This window comes from Nicotiana tomentosiformis, chromosome 1 (assembly GCF_000390325.3).
Source record: "Nicotiana tomentosiformis chromosome 1, ASM39032v3, whole genome shotgun sequence".
Classification (NCBI taxonomy): Eukaryota; Viridiplantae; Streptophyta; class Magnoliopsida; order Solanales; family Solanaceae; genus Nicotiana; species Nicotiana tomentosiformis.
In genome coordinates this window covers 22,420,306-22,444,386 of record NC_090812.1, presented here as the reverse complement: position 1 = coordinate 22,444,386, position 24,081 = coordinate 22,420,306, and the positions used below count along the sequence as shown (strand labels likewise).

Sequence of the window (24,081 nt, the reverse complement as noted above, 5' to 3'; positions counted from 1 at the left end):
TAGGCAAAGATTTGCATATTAATATGAATTCACATAAAAGGAAAATAGAGAAAAGGATGTGCATGTAGCAATAAAAGAGAAACTGGAGCGGGATATTCATGTAACAGCAAAATAACAAAGACACGCTTATCAGAGAAGACTAATTCATATAGACCAAGTTCGCTATGGTAAGAGCCTAAAAATAAATATCCCTAGTAGAGTCGCCATGCTGTCGTGCCCCTCTTTCTCACAAAATCGGGTTTCGACACGTGACAACTCTTTTAAAGGAAGGGTGTTAAAAGAGAGAGTTGCCACCTAACGTGTTTGAGGTGCGTTAGGGCACCAATTTGCAAATAACTCTGGTTTAACCAGTTTGCATCACCAAAGATCGGGTAAGGGCTCAAATTACCTCGATGAGAAGGTGTTAGGCACTCTTCGAGGTCCACAACTGTGGGTCCCAGCCGAACTTGAATTATATGAATTAGTCAAATAGTCATAGCGAAAAACAAGAAGTTTGAAAAAAAATCATTATTAGAAAGTCCTTGATTAAACACATATAATTGGTTTAAAGACAAGATGGGGGGGTCTTATGTTTATTAGCCTAAAGGATCACCCCGTGCAACATAAATAATACTTCGTAACTCTTTCGAGGTGGGGTGTTACTCGTATTATTCAGCGGGAACAGAATATCATATCTTGCTACCCGATTACTATCTTTAAGTATTTACCTAAAGCGCACTAGTTGATTCTAAACAGTGCCCTATGCGTGCACTACCCGTCCCATGCCTATGGCCCAGGAGGCGTCTGGACCTCTATTTTAGATGGTTTCTAGACATAGCTTAGGCTGCTCAGAAATGATAAAATTAGGCGACATACAAAACAAGTTGGACCTCATGTAAAAGCAATTAAGGGCTCAAGTTAGCCTCAACACTTAGACAACAAATGCACGCGAACAAATTTTCAGATTAAGCGTTAGACAATTTCAGAATTGAGGCAAATTAAAACCATTAGGCCCTATAGACATGGTTTCTATGTGACCTTGGGATTCAAACATGCAGGCAGTTTCAGATTCAAGATGCTACCTTTATATACGTGATTTATGAACAACTATACATTTTAGGGAATCTGGTATTGCGAGCTGATTGTTGAAATTATAGATTACAAGTGGTTAAACCTATAGACATGATTTCTAGGTGATTTGCGTAGTAGTTGGCAGTGATAACTATTGAAAATACTTAGAATTACCCAGTTTGATCCTATAGGCATGCTTTCTAATAGCGGCAGAGTTAAGCAATGAAATAATGTTTGAAAGTTCAATATTAACACATTAAGGCGAGTGGGATTACCCTATAGGCATGATTTCTACGATTAGCAATTAAAACTGGTTTTAGCTCATATAGGCATGTTTTCTAAGTGAGCAATTATAACAACAACACATTAATCAATTAATACCTATAGGCATGATTTCTAAATGTGCAAATTTGTAGAGCATAAAGCTAACATGACCCTATGGTCATAGACTGAAATATTGATCACTTTATTCCCTATAGGCATATCTAGCAAGACATATAGAAACAGAATACATTAAGCGAATGAAACACTTAGGTCTTATAGGCAGGTTATCTAACAACACATATGAGCAGGATTTCTACCCGTTCATGCAAAGTGAGAATAAACCATTTTCCCAATTTGACTAACACCCCAATTGTTATTACAACATTATTACAAGCCCAATAAGTGAAATAAATTACAAAATTACAGAATAGCTATAGTGGGCCTAAGGTAGGCCTAATGCATGCCCAGCCTGGCTAGGCCTTCAATACATTATCCATACAGTTTCACAACAGCACAAAAAGAATAACCTCTGTTTCCACAAAATGGCCTACATCCAATAGTCATAACTTGATCAAAAGTCTCAGGTGAACAATCATTTACACAAACCAACTGGTTTATCTAGTAGGTAAAAAGGGGGCAAGGTTGAGCAATTAGAAAAAGTGGCAAAGAACCTGGACCCTAGTGTGTCAGAGTTCCCAAGGGCTTCAAGAACCCAGGGCAGTGCTCACACTAAGGAGGTTGATAGAGGAGACTTAGGGGGAAGGGCTTTGGCTTTCAGCCAGCCCCAGAATTAGTAACAAGTGATAAAGATAATAAGTTTGGAAAAGCATTTGCAAACACTATAGGATAATCACATAATGAACTCCAAAAATAAATTAACACACTCGGCAGGGTGACATGTGCTAAGAGACAAAGATTTTAGGATTGAAAAGTTAACAGGTAAGGGCATTAGGCTAGTTAAACCAAGTAATGTAACCAGTTTATGGCTTAATGGATCAGATTATACTAACTCAGGTTTAGACAGTATAACACAAACATGATCAGGTATCATAAAGGGTATTAATCAAAGGAAATTGGTTTTAAAAGATCACAAGTCATTAGGGGTACATATTGGTCATGGCAAGAACACTTATAAAGGCAACAATAGTCATAGGAGCATACAACATTTGGAGTAAGGTCTTAAACAAAATGGGGGCAAGTTAATAGCATCAATTGGCCATTAGAAGTTCAGAATTAGGCAGAGAAACATGGTTTAGACCATATAGTCAAAACAAAACATTTGAATTATCAACAATACTCAACTAAGCATGCTTCATTCTTTCCAAACTAACTAAGCTAGGTGTAGAGACATTATTAGGCTAACAATCATAGGCAGAATTATGCAAAAAAGAGTCAAAGAAATACATTAAGTTGTGTAGTTTCAAAGAACATGCTAACATAAGAGAATAAACATTTCGAGGGATTAGAAACTAACAAGTGATTATTCAATAAACAAGATAAGAACAACAGTAAGGACCCAGAGTCTCAGATGTGTCAAGTTCCCAAGGGTTTCAAGAACCCAGGGCAGTGCTCACACCCAAGAGATGGTCAAAAAAGTATAAATCAGGTGGCCTTGGCTTTCAACCAGCCAAGAGACAAACAGAATAGAATAGTAAACAAATACAGAGTAGAAACCTCAATTTTTAGTGAGTTTTTTTAGTGATTTTTCGTCTGTCCAAAAAAGGGGAAAGGGAATGGGTTTATATAGTGGTCAAAATCAGCACATAAGTAAGGAAATACAAATAATTAGACCATAAAAGGAAAGAAAAATACATAAATCAATTTAAAATCAAATTAGAAGAATAAGCCGGTAAACCCTAATTTTTTTAGGAAAATATCAACGGAATATACACAGAAACGGTAACATAGGATGAATATAGACACAAATAGTACTAGAAGTCAGAGAATCGAACCAATTTTGGTCCGATTTGAAGAAATCTGAAAACCCTAGTTTTAGGGTAAGTAAGAATCGATAGAAAATACAAAAAGATTCGTACCCATAATAGAACAAAGGATGAATATAGACGAAATAGGAGAAATGTCAAGGATTTGAACAGATTTTAGTTCGATCTTGATGAGATCAACTTGCCATGTTTAGGCAAGCAGTATAGAAGAGTAACCAGTACCAGGGAGAGGCCGTATATGGCAAAGAATCGCCATAGAATCCCATATTTTGTGGGATTAAGAGAGATTTTAGAGGGAGGGAGGGCGGGGCGGCTAGGGTTCTTAAGAGGGAGAAGGGAGGTGAGGATATGAGGGCGGCGGATGGTGAGAATGAGGTTAGGGTTAGGGGGTTTGGGGTAATAAAAAAGGGGAGTTGATGTGGGCCGTCGATCTCAAAGATCAACGGCCACGATTAGAAAGGAGTTAGGTCGGGTTAGGTTTGGACGGGTCGCGACCGGGTTGTGGGATTGGGTTAATTTGATTTGGGCTGGGGGTTATTTGGGCTGGGATATTAGGTTTTGGGCCATTGCTTGGTCCGAAAAATAGGTAGGATTTAGGCTAGTTTTTAAATGCCCAATATTTTAGCAAAATAAAATAATAATTTATAAAAGTAATTAATAAATAACAAAAATATTACTTGTGCACTAAAATAATTAAAAATAATAAATTACATTATAAAAATATAAAAATTTATTTTTTGCATAAATAATGTAATTATACATAAATATGGGCTAGTATTGCAAAAATATGCAATTTAGCCTTAAAATGCAAATGTAATTATAAAAAATGCACTGAAAATATTTAAAATCTCATATTGGTATAAATGATAAGTTTAGATGATTAAACATCATAAAAACAATTTGGAGGGTAATTATTGAATATTTATATAATAGAATGCAGGAATAAATTGGTTTAAAGTCTTAAAAAATATGGAAAATTATGAAAAATACATGTGTATGCTTATAAATCAAAATTATGATGTATATGCATTATTTTGAAAGTATATATTTATATTTAAAAATATGAGGGAAAAATTGAATATCAACAGTGTTTATTTTTCTTCGGGAAATAAGCTTGAGAGAAGTTAGCGGCTATGAACATTGAACGAGGAATTTTATGTGAGAATCAAGCTTGGACTTCATATATTCGACTTTAGATTTCATCGACAAGTAAAAATAACTTGCTTAAAGAAAAAAGAAAAGAACAGGCTATGAAGCCAAATAAATGATATGAGATGTAAAGAAGTTGCTCGTTATATATATATATATATATATATATATATATATATATATATATATATATATATATGTATGTATGTGTGTGTATCAAGTTTATGACATAAGATATCAACATAGTTATTAGATGCTTAATTTGTTGTATTCTAATTCCCGACAACACCTCTCATGATTGCTGCAAATTGTGTTTCTTATCATGATTTAAATATATTCCCCACTGCATTTCTTCCATTCTTCTGATTTTGTTCAGTGCCGAGGCCTTATAAAGGCACGCAGGCCTTGAGAAAGATATGTATTGTTTAAATTTGATTGATATCGTCATACATGTGCTCTGTTAAAATATTGCACTCTTTTTTGCAGAATACAACGTGAAATAACACGACATGTATAAGCAACATCTAAATAACAATTTTTAACTTGCTTAGTTTACTATCTCTTAAGTTGTTATTTTCCATGTGTTTCTAGTGCTCCCTATCAAAATTTATTTCATTCCTAAGACTCGAACATGATATCTCTAGTTAAGGATGAATGGATCTTATCTATCTCACATAAAATTTTCTTTTATGCGTCGGTGTATAGATTGTGAAAAATAAAGTAGCCTTTCTTTACGCAAAGAAAAAGTGGATAGTGACAGTGAATGGTAAGCATACCTCTCCCGCAAGAACTAAGCAATGATTTTTTTTTCTTTCGCTTGTACTTTGTTCCAAAGAGAAAGATGAATATCACAAACAGGAGACTTAATTTTATTCCATAACAAGCCATAACATATCCTCATCCAATACATCACAGTAAAATGGAGAGGAAAACCAGTCGGCAACATTACTTATTTATGTGACACAAGCAGTTCACATAACCATAACTATTTGTAGCTTAATATAGTTTTCTATTATTTTAGTTGTTATCCCACCAGAATTGGGATTGGAGGTAATCCACAACTTTGTTGTCAACTTGGAATGCTTTCGCGAGAACATCAGGATTGATTGGTGGGTCTGAACCAAATACTGCATTCGCAATAGTGATGACTCCTGGATTTTGACTACTGAGTCCAGCAAATGCAACGGCATTAGTCTTTCCAACATTAAACTGAAAATGAATGAGACCTATTGGGAAAACGAACACATCTCCAGGATTTAAAATCTTGGTAAAGAGCTTGTTCTTCATATTTGGACCAGGGTTTGAAAGGACAAAGCCAACGTAGAGTGTGCCCTCAAGGACAGCAAGAATCTCAGTTCCTCGGGGGTGTGTATGAGGTGGGTTGAGACCATATGGCGCATAATCAATGTGCGCTAATGAAATATAATCTCCGATTAAACTATTAAATTTATATAATGAATGGTCAAATCTAGTTAAGGATAATGACTCTAGATAGTAAGCGTAAGGATGCATGATAGATGGGACTGAGTTCGCATATGATTGATGACAATAAATATGAAATACTCTTGCAACAAGAACATTAAATGAGATATATCAAGCAATAAATGTCAATAAATGGAATTTATGTAAATAAAAAGAATGATTCACCTGATAATGAATGGACACGGTGAATATTCTGCCTGGCAACGGTGGATGACAGATAGATCCAAGATTTGCATGAACAATCCCTGGATTTGGTGGAAAAGTGGTGAATAATATGAACGAGAATCATTATAAAAAGGTAGCCTTTGCGTTTTTATCCGAAAGGGGGTCTTCTTCTCAAAAGTCTTCTTATTAGAAAAATATTACATGCTCTTATCATTGTCTCTTCTTTCTATATATATAGGCCCATTTTCTTAGAAAACTCTAATAGTGCAAACACCAGAAATATTCACTAGAATATTCTCCTTTTTAATATCATATTCTGACAAATTAGCCGTTACAAGAATTAACACTAATAATAGATCTCGACCTCGAACCTTGTTGACATTTTGACAGCGCTTTATTGATATCTCGATCACAACTTATATCGACACCGCGATCATTAATCTCTCTATGGCTCAGGCGAGCTCGACCGATGACATTCATTAATGCCATTTTATGCTTAATATTTCAAGGGCAAGTTTTTGGCCTATTTAGTTAGTGGCCGAGATCGGGCGCCCTTGGTGAGCAGATTCTGTTTGTCATTGTTGATGAAATCAGCCGAGCAAGTTGGGTAGCGGTGCTATAGGCGAGGTGGCAACATGACTTTTTGTAAGTTGCAAGCTTTGGGGATGCGTCTTTTCCGAATGGCGTCATGTGTCATTATTACGTGTTTTCCCGACACTCTGTGTCATTTCTTATGCTTATGCCGTTCCGATATCTGTGCTGGATAATGATGGCTTGATTTATTGGTTTTGCTGCTCGAACACTTATAAATAGGGATCTGAGGCCATTTTTGTTTGTTTTGCTTTTATCTGATATTGAATCCCCTGCGTTTCTCTCTTTCATTTTCCATATTGAACCCTAGTCTCTATTCTGCTTCGTCGTTGTGTGCCCATTCCTCTGGTTCTAGTGACCGTTTCTTCCAAATTCAGTTCATTAGACATCCTCCTTCAAGACTATGGTAAACTCAACTTTCGGCTCCTGTTCGACATCTAATCTTGCTCCCCTGGCAGTGCGTGTGCCTTTTTATGACGACAACGCTTCTGCTGCCCTCGAGGATGAGGGGTTCCCTACGGTGAAGGAAATAATTCCTCATAGTAAAAATCCTAGATCTAATTTATTGATGTTACCCGAGGACGACCCTGAGGCCTCGGAATCGGTGATGAATGTGGTTGCTCTTGCTGATTTCAAGGCGAAGTTCAAAATTCCGGCGCACATCGATCTGGTCCCCGCGGGGCGCGATGTGGTGCAGATTCATCGCCCCGGATACTGCGCATTCTACGCTTATCCGTTCTATGTAGGCTACTCCTTTCCCCTTCTCCCATTGACGGAGGAATTTTGCCGCTAGTACTGCATCTGCCCGACCCAACTTTCACCTTACATCTACAAACTTATCCGCATGTTGACGAAATACGCATAATTGGCTGGCAGTGGGATCTCGCTTCGCCACCTGATGCACCTCTTCACACCTAATTTCTATAGAGGAACGATGTTGAATCTTCACCATTGAGGAAGTAAGAGTTTGGTAGTAAAGATGGACGATAAAGCAAATCATCGATTATGGCTCAGTTACTTTTACGTCAAGACCGAGGACGTGGTGCCCAACGCGAATGGAGTTCCTCATGCATGGAAATATGCCCGTAAGTATTTTTTGCTAAGCGATTTATTTGCCCTCTTTGATCGTAGCCTAATATTCTGCCTTTTCCTCGTTCATCTGAGACTTTGCCCCTTCCTTTGGTTGTGGATATTCATGCATGGGTTAGCCAGGTCTTGCCTCACACAGTGGGTATTCATGAATGGCCGGCCTTTATCAAGAAGTTTGGGCCCAAGCTTTCAGCGACCGGTGAGTTTGTCCATCCGTATTCATCTATTCAGTGATCTTTCACATATGCTGTTCTGACCTTGTATTTGCTTGCTCATTACAACTTTAAGTAAGAGTTGATGTTCTAATCTCTTAGGCAGCCTGAGGGTCTTCGAGTAGGCATAAGTCTCCTTCTCCGGCATTCCGCGGGAGGAATGTCGTTTCTATTTTTTCTGCTACGGTGAGTCCTGCTCGGTCGTCTACTACTTCTACAACGGGGCTTTTGATTACTTCCCCTCTGCGTCATCTAATTGATGAGGATGACGAGGAAGGATCTTCGGTGAATGATGATAATTTGCTTCCCCGCAAGAGGTGATCCATAGATATTGATGAGGGAGTAATCTGTATGGGGAGTTCGGCGATGGAGGATTTCGTCGTCAAAGAAACAATGACTATAGACATCAGAGATGATGTCGAGCTACTACACACAATTCTGCCGTCGTCGGGGGCCGATCGATGTACATTGCTCCCTGAGGCCGAAACGGATTTTGAAGGGCCGTTGGCGAAATTCCATGATGCCCTACAAGGGGGTGAGCCATCGACCTTGTTACCGGCCGAGGATCCTTCCTCTCGGGTTGACACGAAGGTCAAAAGTGTATCCGAAGAGGGTTACGAGACAGGCTTCAATATGGACGTCGAGGAGGTTAGTATAATGAGAGAAAGACTCACCCGGCTCAAGGTGAGATTGGAGGGGACCACGCGGACTATTGCGATCCCTCTGTACCGGGATCTTCTAGTTAATACGGAAGATGTGGCCCCTTTTCTTGGTCCCCTCTTTTCCGATGTGGAGGGTAAGACCCTCAAGAAATTGAAGGACTCCACTTTGTCAAAGAGCATAGCCGACCTTGGACTTAGGGTAAGTTTGGTATTTCATTTTTATGTTCGTTTTTCATGTCGAATCTGATTTTGTTCTTACTCGTTCTGGCTTTCGTTTTGGACAGCGATCATACAGATCGAAAGTTCTCGCCGAGAGGAGAGGCGTAAGGCCATTTTCCAAAAGATGGAGCGAAAATATCACGAGTATCGTGATAAACACCGCGAGCTTTGCAGGCGGCTTGGTAGGAGTAACAACTTCCGGGCTCTCCAAAACGAGCTCAAGGAGAAGGATGACGAATTGGTGTAACGACCCGACTTGTCATTTTAAGAATTAACGCCCGGCTCAGTGACTTAAGGTTTCGAGAAGCTTTGCAATATGTATTATGGCCCGCGGGTGTGGTCGGGTTTCATTTTCGAAAGATTAAGAATTTAATTAAAAGAACAATTCTTATTTAGAAGCTTAAATGGAAAGAGTCGACCGGAGAGTTGACTTTTGAGAAAACGATCCTGAAATGGAATTTCGATGATGAAAATAGATTCGTATGATAATTTCGGACTTAGGCATATATTCGGATTTAGATTTGGAAGTCCGCAGGACAATTCGACGCATTTTGGCAAAAATTGGAAAATAGAAGATTTTTGGAAAATGTCCGACCGAAGGTTGAATTTTTGATAACGAGGTCGGATTTCGATTTCCAAAAATCTGAATAGCTACGTTATATCATTTATGACTTGTGTGAAAAATTTGAAGTCATTCCGGATTGATTTGATGTGTTTCGGCACAATATATAGAATTTCAAAGTTCAAAGTTCATAAATTTTGATTTGAGGTGCGATTCGTCGTTTTGATGTTGTTTGATGTGATTTGAGGCCTCGACTAGGTCCATGTTATGTTATCGAACTTGTTGGTATATTTGAACGGGGTCTCGAGGGGCTTGGGTGTATTTTTTTGGGGAATTGGTTTAGAGATTTATAAAGTTAAGAAATTTGGGAGTTTGACCATGGTCAATATCGGGTCAAGACGAACTCTTTTCAGTTTTTTGAGTGTGCGAGCAGGTCCGTAGCGTATTGTATGATTGAAATTCATATATGGTTTGTGTCCGGGAGGTTTCGGATGAGTTTCGGGAGTGCTGAGGGAAAAGGGAAGTGCGGACCTCAAGGGAATTGTGCGGACCGCACAATTTTGGTGCGGCCGCACTCCAGTCCGCAGTGGAGTGTGCGGCCGCACTCAAGAACTCTCTGATTCGATGGTCTGGCTTCGGAAGCTTATATCGTTTGATCCACAAGGAATTTTGAGATGATTTAAAAACAAAGGTTGTAGCTCTTCGTGTCTAGTTTCCAGAAAGGCAAAGAAGTCATCATTTGGACATTGGTAGAGAAAGTTATGGCCAAAATACTAAAGTCTAGCAGTACAGTCACCAAGAGAGTGCGGCCGCACAATTTTTGTGCGACCGCAGGAGCTGGGATGTGCGGCCGCACTTGGAATTGTGCGGACCGCACATGGTGAGTTCAGATAATGTACTATATAACCGAGGCTTAGGATATTATTTTATTTTTGGACCTTGGGAGCTCGGTTTGTGACGATATTTCGTGGGTTTTTCATGAAATTCATTGGGTAAATGTTCTATAACCAAGAGTGATTATATTTCATAAATCAATGTCTATATTCATCATTTATTTCGGATTGAGATGGAAGAAATTGGATTTTTTGTAAAATTTTCCAAAAACAAAAATTTAAGATTTGAAGGTCCATTTGACATCGGAATTTGATAATTTTAGTATGGTTGAACTCGTATCGGAATGACTGATTGGATTTCATAAAAATTATCCGGATTCCGAGAGGCGGGTCCCGCATTGACTTTTGTTGACTTTTTAAAATAAATTTTTAAGTCGACGTATTATTATCCGGAATTGTTTCCGATGAATTTTAATGAAGTTATACAATTAATTTGGATAGATTGGAGTGATCCGGAGGTCAATTCAAGCAAGAAGGCGATTTTGGAATATCGTCATAACTTCAAAAAGGTAAGTGTCTTGCTTAACCTCGAGTGGGGGAATTACCCCTTAGGCATTGAGTCTTATGTGCCATTTGTGATATGTGAAAAGCCGTGTACACGAGGTATCGAGTACGTACTCGGGATTATATGTGCAAATTTTATTGGATTAATATCTTATGCATTATTGTGTAGTAAATTGGGTAATTGTGGACATTTATTGAATCATCTGTTTGCCATGCCTAAATCCTTGTTGAATTTATTTTTATATGACAATTTGATATGATTGTTACTTGAAATACTTATGAAATTTTGTGAGTATTGTTGGTTTAATACTTCTTGGAAATTAATTTCAATATGAATTTTCCCTATGCAAATAATTAATTAAGCAAGATTAAAAGAAGTGTTAATATAATTATATAAATTTGGATTAATGAAGGCTTTGCTTTATGTTGAGTAATTTCTATCTCTGTTGATTACTTTTGGGGTGTTATACATATTGTGTAGAGCCTTCGACTATTTGTTGTGTAATTAATTGATTGGTTGTATCTTTGAAATTTTTGGTTGTGGCAATTGGGCAAATTGTGATATGAATTGATTTTGTTATGTTGCCGTGATAAATTTCCGTATAAATTGTTGTGTTGTGTAAGTTATTATTTTGAGGAGATAAGGGTGGCATTTCACTATTGTTTTGTTTGTTGGAATATTGTCTGGGCGGAGCGATAAGGGTGGCTATAGGAGCGATAAGGGTGGCTATTGATATTGTCAGTGCGGGGGGATAAGGGTGGTTATAGGAGAGATAAGGGTGGCTATAGGAGCGATAAATGTGGCTATTGTTATTCTCAGGGCGAAAGGATAAGGGTGGTTATAGGAGAGATAAGGGTGGATATAGGAGAGATAAGGGTGGCTATTGTCACGGACGATATGTGATGATGTGGAGTTGTGGGGTTTGTGATTTTCATGTGATGTTGTGATTTTCTTGTGTTTATTTTTATACCTTGTGTAATTTTTTTTGTTGTTTGTAAATTGATAACAATCTGATTTATGTTAAAATTGAGAGCTTGTGGCTATTGCCAAGCGGATTATAGAATAAAATGTGGGTACGAGGTGCCGTGAGTAAATAATGAGCATATTGGCACGTGAATTGTCCATGCAGTTGTGATATAAAAATGTGGGCACGAGGTGTTGTGATTAAATGATAATGATATTTGGCACGTGAATTGTCCGTGTAGTTGTGATATGAAATGAGGGCACGAGGTGCCGGAGAAATATGATGGTTTAATTATGGGCACGAGGTGCCGTGGAAAATATGAAAAATAGGTTGAGACCCGTGTTTACGAAAAATATTAAAATGGGCTGAGACCCGTACTTTTATGATTATGAAATGAGGTGTTACATGGTGACTTTTTAATTGAAAGAATTATATTCAAAATATTTATTTTGAAGAATTTTTATCTAGAAATTATTATATGAAAGAATTGTATTAGAAAGATATTTATTTGAGAAAATTATATTTGAAGAGATTTATAGAAAGAATTATATTTGAAAGGTAATTATTTGAGAAAATTATATTTGAAAGAGAGTTATTTGGAAGAATTATATGTGAAATACATTTATTTGAAGGACTTGAGTTAATTGGGTGTAATTGTATTTCTTAATTGTTGAGCGATATTAATGGTGTTCTTGTTGTCTGTTGTGCATTTCACTGGTTGTTTTATGATGTCCTTATTTTTATTTGTTTTCTATTATTTAGTATATTATATTGCACAGGCTATTAGACTAGTGAGTGTCTTGACTGTACCTCGTCTATACTCCACTGCGGTTAGTCTTGATACTTACTGGGTACCGATCGTGGTGTACTCATACTACACTTCTGCATATTTTTGTGCAAAGCCAAGTATTAGAGATATCGGATTTGAGCAGAGTTAAAGCGGGATCATAAGGATTCAAGGTAGAGCTTCTTGGTCATCGCAGTCCCTTGGAATCTTTTCATTTCATTGTACTGTTAATTTTTAATCAAACAGTATTGTATATTCGGTCCTCGTGATCATTCCATGTATTCAGTTAGAGTTTGTGACTCAGTACTACCAGTCTTGGGAGGTTGTATATTCATATTTATTCAGCTGTTAGTTTTGGTTACTTATTTAATTCAAAAAACAAATGGCTTCAAAATGTGATAGAAATCGGCTTACCTAGTCTTAGAGAATAGGTGCCATCACGACGCCTATGGTGGAATTTTGGGTCGTGACAAGTTGGTATCAAAGCCCTAGGTTCATAGGTTCTACGAGTGACAAACGAGTCTTGCGGATCGGTATGGAGAAGTCTATACTTATCTTTGAGAGGCTACAGAACTGTTAGGAAATTTCCACTTCTTTCATTCCTGTCGTGCGGATTTGTTGATTGTGGAATTTGAGCCTTTGTATCTCCACTTTCTCACAGATGGTGAGGACACGTGCTACCGGGTTAGCTGATCAGGCATTTGCATATACTGCTAGGGCTGCAAGAGGCCGGGGCCGAGGTAGAGTCCGAGGTAGAGGTGGAGGAAGGGCACGTGCCACGACTAGAGTACCTGTCAGAACAACAGTTGAGGAGCCACGAGTAGCTCCAGTTGGGGGACAGGTACCAGAAGCACCTGTTGTTACCTCTGGACTTCAGGAGAATTTAGCACAATTCCTGAGTATGTTTGGTACATTAAATCAGGTGGGATTGATCTATGTTGCACCAAACGTTCCGCAGATTGGGGGAGTATCTCAGACTCCTACCTAAACTCCAGAGCAGCATGTTCACGTTGGTCAGGTTCCGGGTGTAATACCGGTACAACCTGTTATTCCGGTTCGTCCTAAGGTCAGGCCAGAGGCATCAGAAGAAGAACAAAAGAGACTTGAGTGGTTTAAAAGGTATAGTCCACCTACTTTCAGTGGCACAACTACAGAGGATGCCCAAAGATTTCTAGAAAATTGTCACTGTATTCTACGCACCATGGGTATTGTGGAAGTGAGCGGAGTTTCCTTTACTACATTTCCACTGTCAGGCGCAGTGTATCGGTGGTGGCAAATCTATGAAGAAGGTAGACCAACTGATGCAACACCACTAACTTGGGCTCAATTTTCGAAAATATTCTTGAAAGAGTTTGTTCCCCAGACTCTTCAAGATGCGTGGCACACAGAGTTTGAATGGTTGCATTAGGGCAGTGTCAGAATATGCTATCACGTGTAGTGAGTTAGCCCGCCATGCACCTATCTTGGTTCCTACAGATAGAGAATGGGTCCGCAGATTCATTGGGGGGCTCGATTATGGTATTAAAATATGCATGGCTCGAGAGTTGCAAACTGATACTCCATTTCAACAAGTATTGGATATTGCAAGGAAGATTGAGGGTGTGTTAAGCGAGGAAAGGGAGCCTAAGGAGGCCAAAAGGTCTCGAAGATCTGGAGGGTTCAGTGGATTTTACTCTTCAGCTAGGACCCATTATAGCGGAGGCTCGAGCAGTCGGCCAGCTCAGTCCACCACCGACATGAGATTCTTACAATGGTTATTCCAGTTATCCGACACAGACTCAGTACGAGCAATCGCAACCTCAGAAGGGTTATTATGAGTGTGGTGATACTAGGCACATCATGAAAGATTGAACCAGACTTGGGAGGGGTGGGTTTTATCTGAACATTCAGGCTCTGGGCCCCAGTGCAGCTACTACCCCACGTGCACATCCAGTTAGGGGTGGAGGACAAGCGGGTAGAGGGCGCCCTAGAGGGGGAGGCCTGACCCGTTGATATAATTGATATGGTATGGCTGAGGCTTCTACACCAGATGGTTTCATTACAGGTATAATCTTGAATTGTTATAAAGGAATATTTTCCTTAGTTTGATTCGGTTTTGAGTATCGAGGCGAGTCCTCCTATTATGCTCCACTTAAGGGTGAGCTTCGTAATTTCGAAACCTATTTATGTGTTTATCCCTGTTGGGAGATTTGATGGTGTTATCCCATGTCTATCATTTTTATTTTGTACACCATTGAGGACTATAAGTCCAAAAGTGACTTTCTAATACTCTCTACAGTGGGTTTTGATGTGATTCCGGAATAATTGGTTTCAGTTTTATGAATTATATGCCCTATTGGAATAGGGGTTCATTGTGTGTTGTGAAATGTTTTTATGAAATTTATTGAAAAGAAGAAAGAGAGGAAATTGAAAATTTCGGTTGGCACGATGTGCAAAATACTTGTGATTCGTAGTTGAGGACGAGATCCTCTCATTTTAATATGATTTGATATGTTTAAACCGGGATACGAGCCGCGGTGGAAGTTATATAAGGACAAGATCCTTATGATGAAAATTTATGTGTTTAAATTCTCCCTTGTGAAATTAAATTTGTACTATAGTACTTATAAGGAGTCATTCCTGTTAGGCTTATTTGAAAATAACAATATTCTTGTATGAATTTCTCTGTGCATAATTTTCCATATTCGTGTTGTAATTATTGAGTTTTAGCCTACGAGGTGAGTGCTCAGGTGGCGTTAAATATGACCCAGTAATTTGGGTAAATAACTATGAGGTCTTCATGCCTCGTGTGTTGTCGTCGATGTTGTGAAAATTAGATATGAGATTTTGGTTAAGATGAGATTAATTGAGGATGCTGAAATTAATTATAAACAACTATTATGATCAGAGATGTGGTTATGGACATACGTATGATATGTGCATGGGCACGAATTGTTACAGCCGGTTGAGACTAACACCGTGTCTTGATGTAGGGAATTTGAAATTTATTGGAGTATAAGGAATTGGCTTAAAGGCTTATAAGTGTGAATAAAAGAAATAATCTCCACTGAGATGATGTTGTCGAACCCCTGTTAAATTTACGGTGACGTAGAATCACCCATGAGTATATGTGAAATAATGCACTCAGTTATCTAATATCATCGGAATAATTCTTGGAACGTTCGAGGACGAACGTATGTTTAAGAGGCGGAGAATGTAACAACCCGACTTGTCGTTTTAAGAATTAATGCCTATTCAGTGACATAAGGTCTCAAGAAGTTTTGCAATATGTATTATGACCTGCGGGTGTGGTCGAGCTTGATTTTTGAAAGATTAAGAATTTAATTAAAAGAACAATTCTTATTTAGAAGCTTAAATGGAAAGAGTTGACCGGAGAGTTGACTTTTGATAAAACGACCCCGAAATGGAATTTTGATGATGGAAATAGCTTCGTATGATGATTTAATACTTAGGCGTATATTTGGATTTGGATTTGGAAGTCCGCAGGACAATTCGACGCATTTTGGCAAAAATTGGAAAATAGAAGATTTTTGGAAAATGTCCGACCGAAGGATGAATTTTTGATAACGAGGTCGGATTTCGATTTCCAAAATTTTGACTAGCTTCGTTATATCATTTATGACTTGTGTGTAAAATGTGAAGTCATTGCAGATTGATTTGATGTGTTTCAGCACAAGATATAAAATTTGAAAGTTCAAAGTTCATAGATTTTGATTTGAGGTGCGATACATCATTTTGATGTAGTTTGATATGACTTGAGGCCTCAAGTAGGTCCGTGTTATGTTATGGAAGTTGTTGGTATATTTGAACGGGGTCCCGAGGGGCTTGGGTGTATTTTTTGGGGCATTGGTTGAGAGATTTGTAAAGTTAGGAAATTTTAGAGTTTGACCATGGTCAATATCGGTCAAGATGACCTCTTTTCAGTGTTTTGAGTGCGCGTGCAGGTCCGTAGTGTGTTTTATGATTGAAATTCATATATGGTTTGTGTCCGGGAGGTTCCGGATGAGTTTCGGGAGTGCTAAGGCAAAAGGGATGTGCGGACCTCAGGGGAATTGTGCGTACCGCACAATTTTGGTGCGGCCGCACTCCAGTCCGCAGTGGAGTGTGTGGACCGCACAATTTTGTGTGCGGCCACACTCAGGAACTCTCAGATTCGATGGTCTGACTTCGGAAGCTTATATCTTTTGATCCACAAGGAATGTTGAGATGATTAAAAAACAAAAGTTGTAGCCCTTCGTGTCTAGTTTCCAGAAAGGTAAAGAAGGCATCATTTGGATTTCTGTAAGGACAGTTATGGCCAAAATACTAAATCCTGGTAGTGCAGTTACCAAGAGAGTGCGGCCACATAATTTTTGTGCGACCGCAGGAGCTGGGATGTGTGGCCACACTTGGAATTGTGTGGACCGCACATGGTGAGTTCAAAGAATGTACTATATAACCGGGGCTTAGGTTATTATTTTATTTTTGGACTTTGGGAGCTCGGTTTGTGACGACTTTTCGTGGGTTTTTCAAGAAATTCATTGGGTAAGTGTTCTATAACCAAGAGTGATTATATTTCATAAATCCATGTCTATATTTATCATTTATTTTGGATTTAGATGGAAGAAATTGGAATTTTTGTAAAATTTTTCAAAAACAAAAATTTAAGATTTGAAGGTCCATTTGACATCGGAATTTGATAATTTTATGATGGTTGAACTCGTATCGGAATGGGTGATCAGATTTCGTGAAAATTATGTCGGATTCCGTGAGGAGGGTCCCGCGTTGACTTTTGTTGATCTTTTGGAATAAATTTTGAAGTTGACGTATTATTATCCGGAATTATTTTTGATAAATTTTAATGAAGGTATACAATTATTTTGGATAGATTGGAGCGGTCCGGAGGTCAATTCAAGCAAGAAGGCAGTTTTAGAATATCGTCATAACTTCAAAAAGGTAAGTGTCTTCCTTAACCTCGAGTGGGGGAATTACCCCTTAGGCATTAAGTCTTATGTGCCATTTGTGAAATGTGAAAAGCCGTGTACACGAGGTGCCGAGTACGTACTCGGGCTTATATGTGTAAATTTTATTGGATTAAAGTCTTACGCATTATTGTGTAGTAAATTGAGTAATTGTTGACATTTATTGAATCATATGTTTGCCATGCCTAAATCCTTGTTCTTGAATTTGTTTTTATATGACAATTTGATATGATTGTTACTTGAAATATTTATGAAATTTTGTGAGTATTGTTGGTTTAATATTTGTTGGAAATTAATTTCAATTTGAATTTTCCCTATGCAAATAATTAATTAAGCAAGTTTAAAAGAAGTATTAATATAATTATCTAAATTTGGATTAATGAAAGCTTTGCTTTATGTTGAGTAATTTCTATCTCTGTTGATTGCTTTTGGGGTGTTATACACATTGTGTGGAGCCTTCGTCTATTTGTTGTGAAATTAATTGACTGGTTGTATCTTTGAAATTTTTGGTTGTGGCAATTGGACAAATTGTGATATGAATTGATTTTGTTATGTTGCCGTGATAATTTTCCGTGTAAATTGTTATGCTGTGTGAGTTATTATTTTGAGGAGATAAGGGTGGCATTTCACCGTTGATATTATGTGGGTATACGTATGGATTTCACTGTTATTGTGTTTGTTGAAATATTGTCTGGGCGGAGCGATAAGGGCAGCTATAGAAGCGATAAGGGTGGCTATAGGAGCGATAAGGGTTGTTATTGATATTGTCAGGGCGGAGGGATAAGGGTGGCTATAGGAGAGATAAGGATGGCTATAAGAGCGATAAGGGTGGCTATTGATATTATCAGGGCGAAGAGATAAGGGTGGCTATTACCAGGGACGATATGTGATGATGTGGAGTTATGGTGTTGGTGATTTTCATGTAATGTTGTGATTTTCTTGTGTTTTATTTTTATACCTTGTGCAATTTTTCTTGTTAATGGTAAATTGATAACAATCTGATTTATGTTAAAATTGAGAGCCTATGGCTATTGCCATGCGGATTATAAAATGAAATGGGGGCACGAGGTGTCGTGAGTAAATAATGAGGATATTGGCACGTAAATTATCCGTGCAGTTGTGATATTAAATGTAGTCACGAGGTGCTGTGATTAAATGATAATGATATTTGACACCTGAATTATCCGTGCAGTTGTGATATGAAATGAGGGCACGAGGTGCCGGGAAAATATGATGATTTAATTATGGGTACGAGGTGTCGTGGAAAATATGAAAAATGGGCTGAGACCCGTGATTACGAAAAATATGATAATGGGCTGAGACCCGTATTTTTATGATTATGAAACGAGGTGTCACATGGTGACTTTTTAATTGAAAGAATTATATTCAAAATATTTATTTAGAAGGATTTTTATTTAGAAAGTATTATATGAAAGAATTGTATTTGAAAGATATTTATTTGAGGAAATTATATTTGAAGAGATTTATTGAAAGAATTATATTTGAAAGGTAATTATTTGAGAAAATTATATTTGAAAGAGAGTTATTTGGAAGAATTATATGTGAAATATATTTATTTGAAGGACTTGATTTAATTGGGTGTAATTGTATTTATTAATTGTTGAGCGATACTAATGGTGTTCTTGTTATCTGCTGTGCATATCACTGGTTGTTTTATGTTGTCCTTATTGTTATTTGTTTCCTATTATTTTGTATATTGTATTGAACATGCTATTAGACTAGTGAATGTCTTGAGTGTACCTCGTCTCTACTCCACTAAGGTTAGTCTTGATACTTACTAGGTACCGACCGTGGTGTACTCATACTACACTTCTGCATATTTTTGTGTAGAGCCACGTATTGGAGATATCGGACTTGAGCAGAGTTAAAGCGGGATCATAAGGATTCAAGGTCGAGCTGATTGGTCGTCGCAGTCTCTTGGAGTCTTTTCATTTCATTGTACTGTTAATTTTTAATCAAACAATATTGTATATTCGGTCCTCGTGATCATTCCATGTATTCAGTTAGAGTTCGTGACTCAGTACTACCAGTCTTGGGAGGTTGTATATTTATATTTCTTCCGCTGTTAGTTTTGGTTACTTATTTAATTCAAAAAAAATGGCTTCAAAATGTAATAGAAAGCGGCTTACCTAGTCTTAGAGACTAGGTGCCATCACGACGCCTGTGGTGGGATTTTGGGTCGTGACAATTGGTGAAGGTCATCGGAAAATGTTGTGAGCTCGAGGTGGTGTTGAAGGACAAAGAAGAGGAGCTCGAGGTGAGCAGGGGAGTCGAGGCCCAATGTGTCGACCTTCTGGCCCAAGTGGTCTCATTGCGCGATGAGCTGGAGAAGTGTCAACTCCGAGTGGTCGCATTGAGTGGCCAGGTCGTTGAGAAGGTGGCGGGTTTGGAGAAGGCAGGTTCGACCCAGTTACCACTTGGGAGAAAAATGGAAGCTCTAGAGGACACGATCCATATTCTCTGTTCTAAGCGGGATTGCGCTTTGAAGACGGCTAGGATCAGAGAGGAGCGGCTTGATGAGCGGATAAGGGAGTTAGAAAATGAGGCTGCGGGCTTTAGTGATTGAATTGTTGCGCTCGAGGCCGAAAAGGCACAATTATTGGCTCAGCCGTCCTCATCCCGCACTTCTGCTTTTCCTAATATTCCTTAGGATCTGTACGAGGAATGGATTTATGTCGAGGCCCAGCTAGATATATTCAGGGATCTGATGGGGGCGGGGGCTGTTTCAGAAGCCGAATTTGAGAATGCACGTGCTAAGGCACATAAATCTCGATTTGCTTATGGCTATGACCCGGCTACACCGGAAGCTGGCAATGCGAGGAGGGTGCAGACGTGGACCGGATTGACCAGGATGCCTGGTACGAGGATGAATATCCTGTTGGCGATGGCGATGAGGTGGGTGAAGATGGTCTTAATGATCAAGCGGGTGATGATGCTGAGTAGGGTGGTGATTACTTCATTTTTGTCTTAGCCGCAGGCATGTAAACTTTTTTTAGGCATGCAACCTTTGTAAAAAATATTCTTAATGAAGTGTTAGTTTTGTTGTTCGTACGTGATTTTATTGCTTGGTTGCCTTTGTCATAACAGACTTGAGTGGGTTGAACAGTGTTGAAGGTAGCCTTCATTCGGTTAAGGTCATGGGCCAATTAGGTAGTAATTCGAAAAGAGGTCAAACTAATTGAGGTTGTGTGCCGAATAGGTGTTAATTCGAACGAGGTCGAATGTAACCTTTAATTAATTGAGGTCATGGGCCGAATAGATGTCAACTCGAACGAGGTCGAATGTAACCTTTAATTAATTGAGGTCGTGGGCCGAATAGGTGTTATTTCAAAAAAGGTCAAATGCAACCTTTAATTAATTGAGGCCGTGGGCCGAATAGGTGTTAACTCGAACGAGGTCGAATGTAACCTTTTATTAATTAAGGGCGTGTGCCAAATAGGTATTAATTCGAACGAGGTTGAGTGTAACCTTTAATTAGTTGAGGTCGTGGGCCGAATAGGTGTTAATTCGAACCAGGTCGAATGTAACCTTTAATTAATTGAGGTCGTGGGCCGAATAGGTGTTAATTCAAATGAGGTCGAAAGTAACCTTTACTTGGAGAATAGAGATAAACTTTCATGTACTCATGCTTTATTCATACTTTTGGGGAGATTTACATATTTTCTGGGCACTGGCTAGTAGTTCAGTCCCAGTCCCGGTCTATCTAGTCCCTTCATTGGTCGAGCTGGAAAGATAGTGAGAGATTGAGAAATGAACTGATCGTCCGGTGCTTTCCATCTGTGCACTTCAATTCTGAAGTATCCCCGTCATCGCCTTGTTAAAAACCTCCTCGAGAAAACCTAATCGGGACAAAACTCGAGCGAGGGTAAAAAAGTACGACTCTGGGGACCTAGTCCTTTTAAAAGTTGAAGTACTTGAGGTGTGTGATGTTCCGGTTGTTTGGTAGTCGCTTTCCTTCCATTTTTTCTAGTGTGAATGACCATTTTCTTGGTGCTTCCGGGATTTTGTAGGGCCGTCCCAATTTGTTCCCAGTTTTCCTTCTCGCGGGTCTTTGCTTGCTTATGTTTTGGCTGTACGCACGTAGTCCCCGACTTTAAGTGGCCTGATATTTTCCCTCTTGTTATAGCAGCATATTTCTAGTTGCTTTTGGGCGACCATTCTTACGTAAGTCATATTTCTTCATTCCCCGACCTTGTCGAGTTCGTAATAGACTTGAGTGGGTTGAACGATGTTGACGGTAGACTTCATTCGATTAAGGTCGTGGGCCGAGTAGGTAGTAATTCGAAAAGAGGTCAAATTAATTAAGGTAGTGGGCCAAATAGGTGTTAATTCGAACGTGGTAAAATGTAACCTTTAATTAATTGAGGTCGTGGGCCGAATATGTATTAATTTTAACGAGGTCGAATGTTACCTTTAATTAATTGAGGTCGTGGGCCGACTAGGTGTTAATTCAAACGACGTCGAATGTAATCTTTACTTGGAGAGTTGAGATAAACTTTCATGTACTCATGCTTTATTCATACTTTTGGAGAGATTTACATATTTTCTGGGCACTGGCTGCTAGTTCAGTCCCAGTCCCGGTCTATCTAGTCCCTTCATTGGTCGAGATGGAAAGATAGTGATAGATTGGGGAATTTACTGATCGTCCGGTGCTTTCCATCTGTGCACTTCAATTCTGAAGTATCCCCGTCATCGCCTCATTAAAAACCTCCACGAGAAAACCCAATTGGGACAAAACTCGAGCGAGGGAAAAAGAGTGCGACTTTGGGGACCTCGTCCTTTTAAAAGTTGAAGTACTTGAAATGCGTAATGTTTAAGTTGTTTGGTAGTCGCTTTCCTTCCATTTTTTCTAGTTTGAATGACCATTTTCTTGCTGCTGCCGTGATTTTGTAGGGGCATCCCAATTCGTTCCCAGTTTGCCTTCTCGCGGGTCTTTCCATGCTTATAATTTTGCTGTAAGCACGTAGTCCACGACTTTAAGTGTCCTGATCTTTGCCCTCTCGTTATAGTAGCATTCCGCTTGTTCCTTTTGGGAGACCATTCGTACGTAAGCCATATATCTTCATTCCTCAACCTCGTCGAGTTCTTAATAGACTTGAGTGGGTTGAACGATGTTGAAGGTAGACTTCATTCGGTTAAGGTCGTGGGCCGAGTAGGTAGTAATTCGAAAAGAGGTCAAATTAATTAAGTTCGTGGGCCAAATAGGTGTTAATTCGAAAGTGGTAGAATGTGACCTTTAATTAATTGAGGTCGTGGGCCGAATATGTATTAATTTTAACGAGGTCGAATGTTACCTTTAATTAATTGAGGTTGTGGGCCGACTAGGTGTTAATTCAAACGACGTCGAATGTAACCTTTACTTGGAGCGTAGAGATAAACGTTCATGTACTCATACTTTATTCATACTTTTGGAGAGATTTACTTAGTTTCTGGGCACTGGCTGGTTGTTCAATCCCAGTCCAGGTCTATCTAATCCCTTCATTGGTCGAGCTAGAAAGATAGTGATAGATTGAGCAATGTACTGATCGTTTGGTGCTTTCCATTTGTGCACTTCAATTCTAAAGTATCCCCATCATCGCCTCGTTAAAAACCTCCTCGAGAAAACCCAATTGGGACAAAACTCAATCGAGGGAAAAAGAGTGCGACTCTGGGGACCTCGGCCTTTTAAAAGTTGAAGTACTTGAGGTGCGTGATGTTCCAGTTGTTTGGTAGTCGCTTTCCTTCCATTCTTTCTAGTGTGAATAACCATTTGCTTGCTGCTTCCGTGATTTTGTAGGGGCCGTCCCAATTTGTTCCCAGTTTGCCTTCTCGCGGATCTTTGCATGCTTATGTTTTCGCTGTAAGCTCGTAGTCCGCGACTTTAAGTGTCCTGATCTTTGCCCTATCATTATAGTAGCATTCTGCTTGTTGCTTTTGGGCGACCATTCTTACGTAAGCGATATATCTTCATTCCTCGACCTCATCGAGTTCGTAATAGACTTGAGTGGGTTGAACGATGTAGAAGGCAGCCTTCATTCAATTAAGGTCGTGGGCCGAATAGGTAGTAATTCAAAAAGAGGTCAAATTAATTGAGGTCGTGGGCCGAATATGTATTAATTCGAACGTGGTAGAATGTTACCTTTAATTAATTGAGGTCATGGGCCGACTAGGTGTTAATTCAAACGATGTCGAATGTAACCTTTAATTAATTGAGGTCGTGGGCCGACTAGGTGTTAATTCAAACGACGTCGAATGTAACCTTTACTTGGAGAGTAGAGATAAACTTTCATGTACTCATACTTTATTCATACTTTTGGAGAGATTTACATAGTTTCTGGGCACTGGCTGGTAGTTCAGTCCCTTCATTGGTCGAGCTAGAAAGATAGTGAGAGATTGAGCAATATACTAATCGTCCAGTGCTTTCCATCTGTGCACTTTAATTCTTAAGTATCCCCATCATCGCCTCATTAAAAACCTCCTCGAGAAAACCCAATTGGGACAAAACTCGAGCGAAGGAAAAAGAGTGCGACTTTGGGGACCTCGTCCTTTTAAAAGTTGAAGTACTTGAGGTGCGTAATGTTCC

General features: G+C 39.0%; 1 protein-coding gene across 1 annotated transcript; it reads right to left on the bottom strand.

The window, feature by feature from the left end:
- Positions 1 to 5,252: 5,252 nt before the first annotated feature.
- Positions 5,253 to 5,918, bottom strand: LOC138904401 (putative germin-like protein 2-1). The gene has a single exon (XM_070192904.1). It carries the CDS (start codon positions 5,916 to 5,918, stop codon positions 5,424 to 5,426), a length of 495 nt encoding a protein of 164 aa, XP_070049005.1. The 3' UTR covers positions 5,253 to 5,423.
- Between the last annotated feature and the right edge of the window lie 18,163 nt (positions 5,919 to 24,081).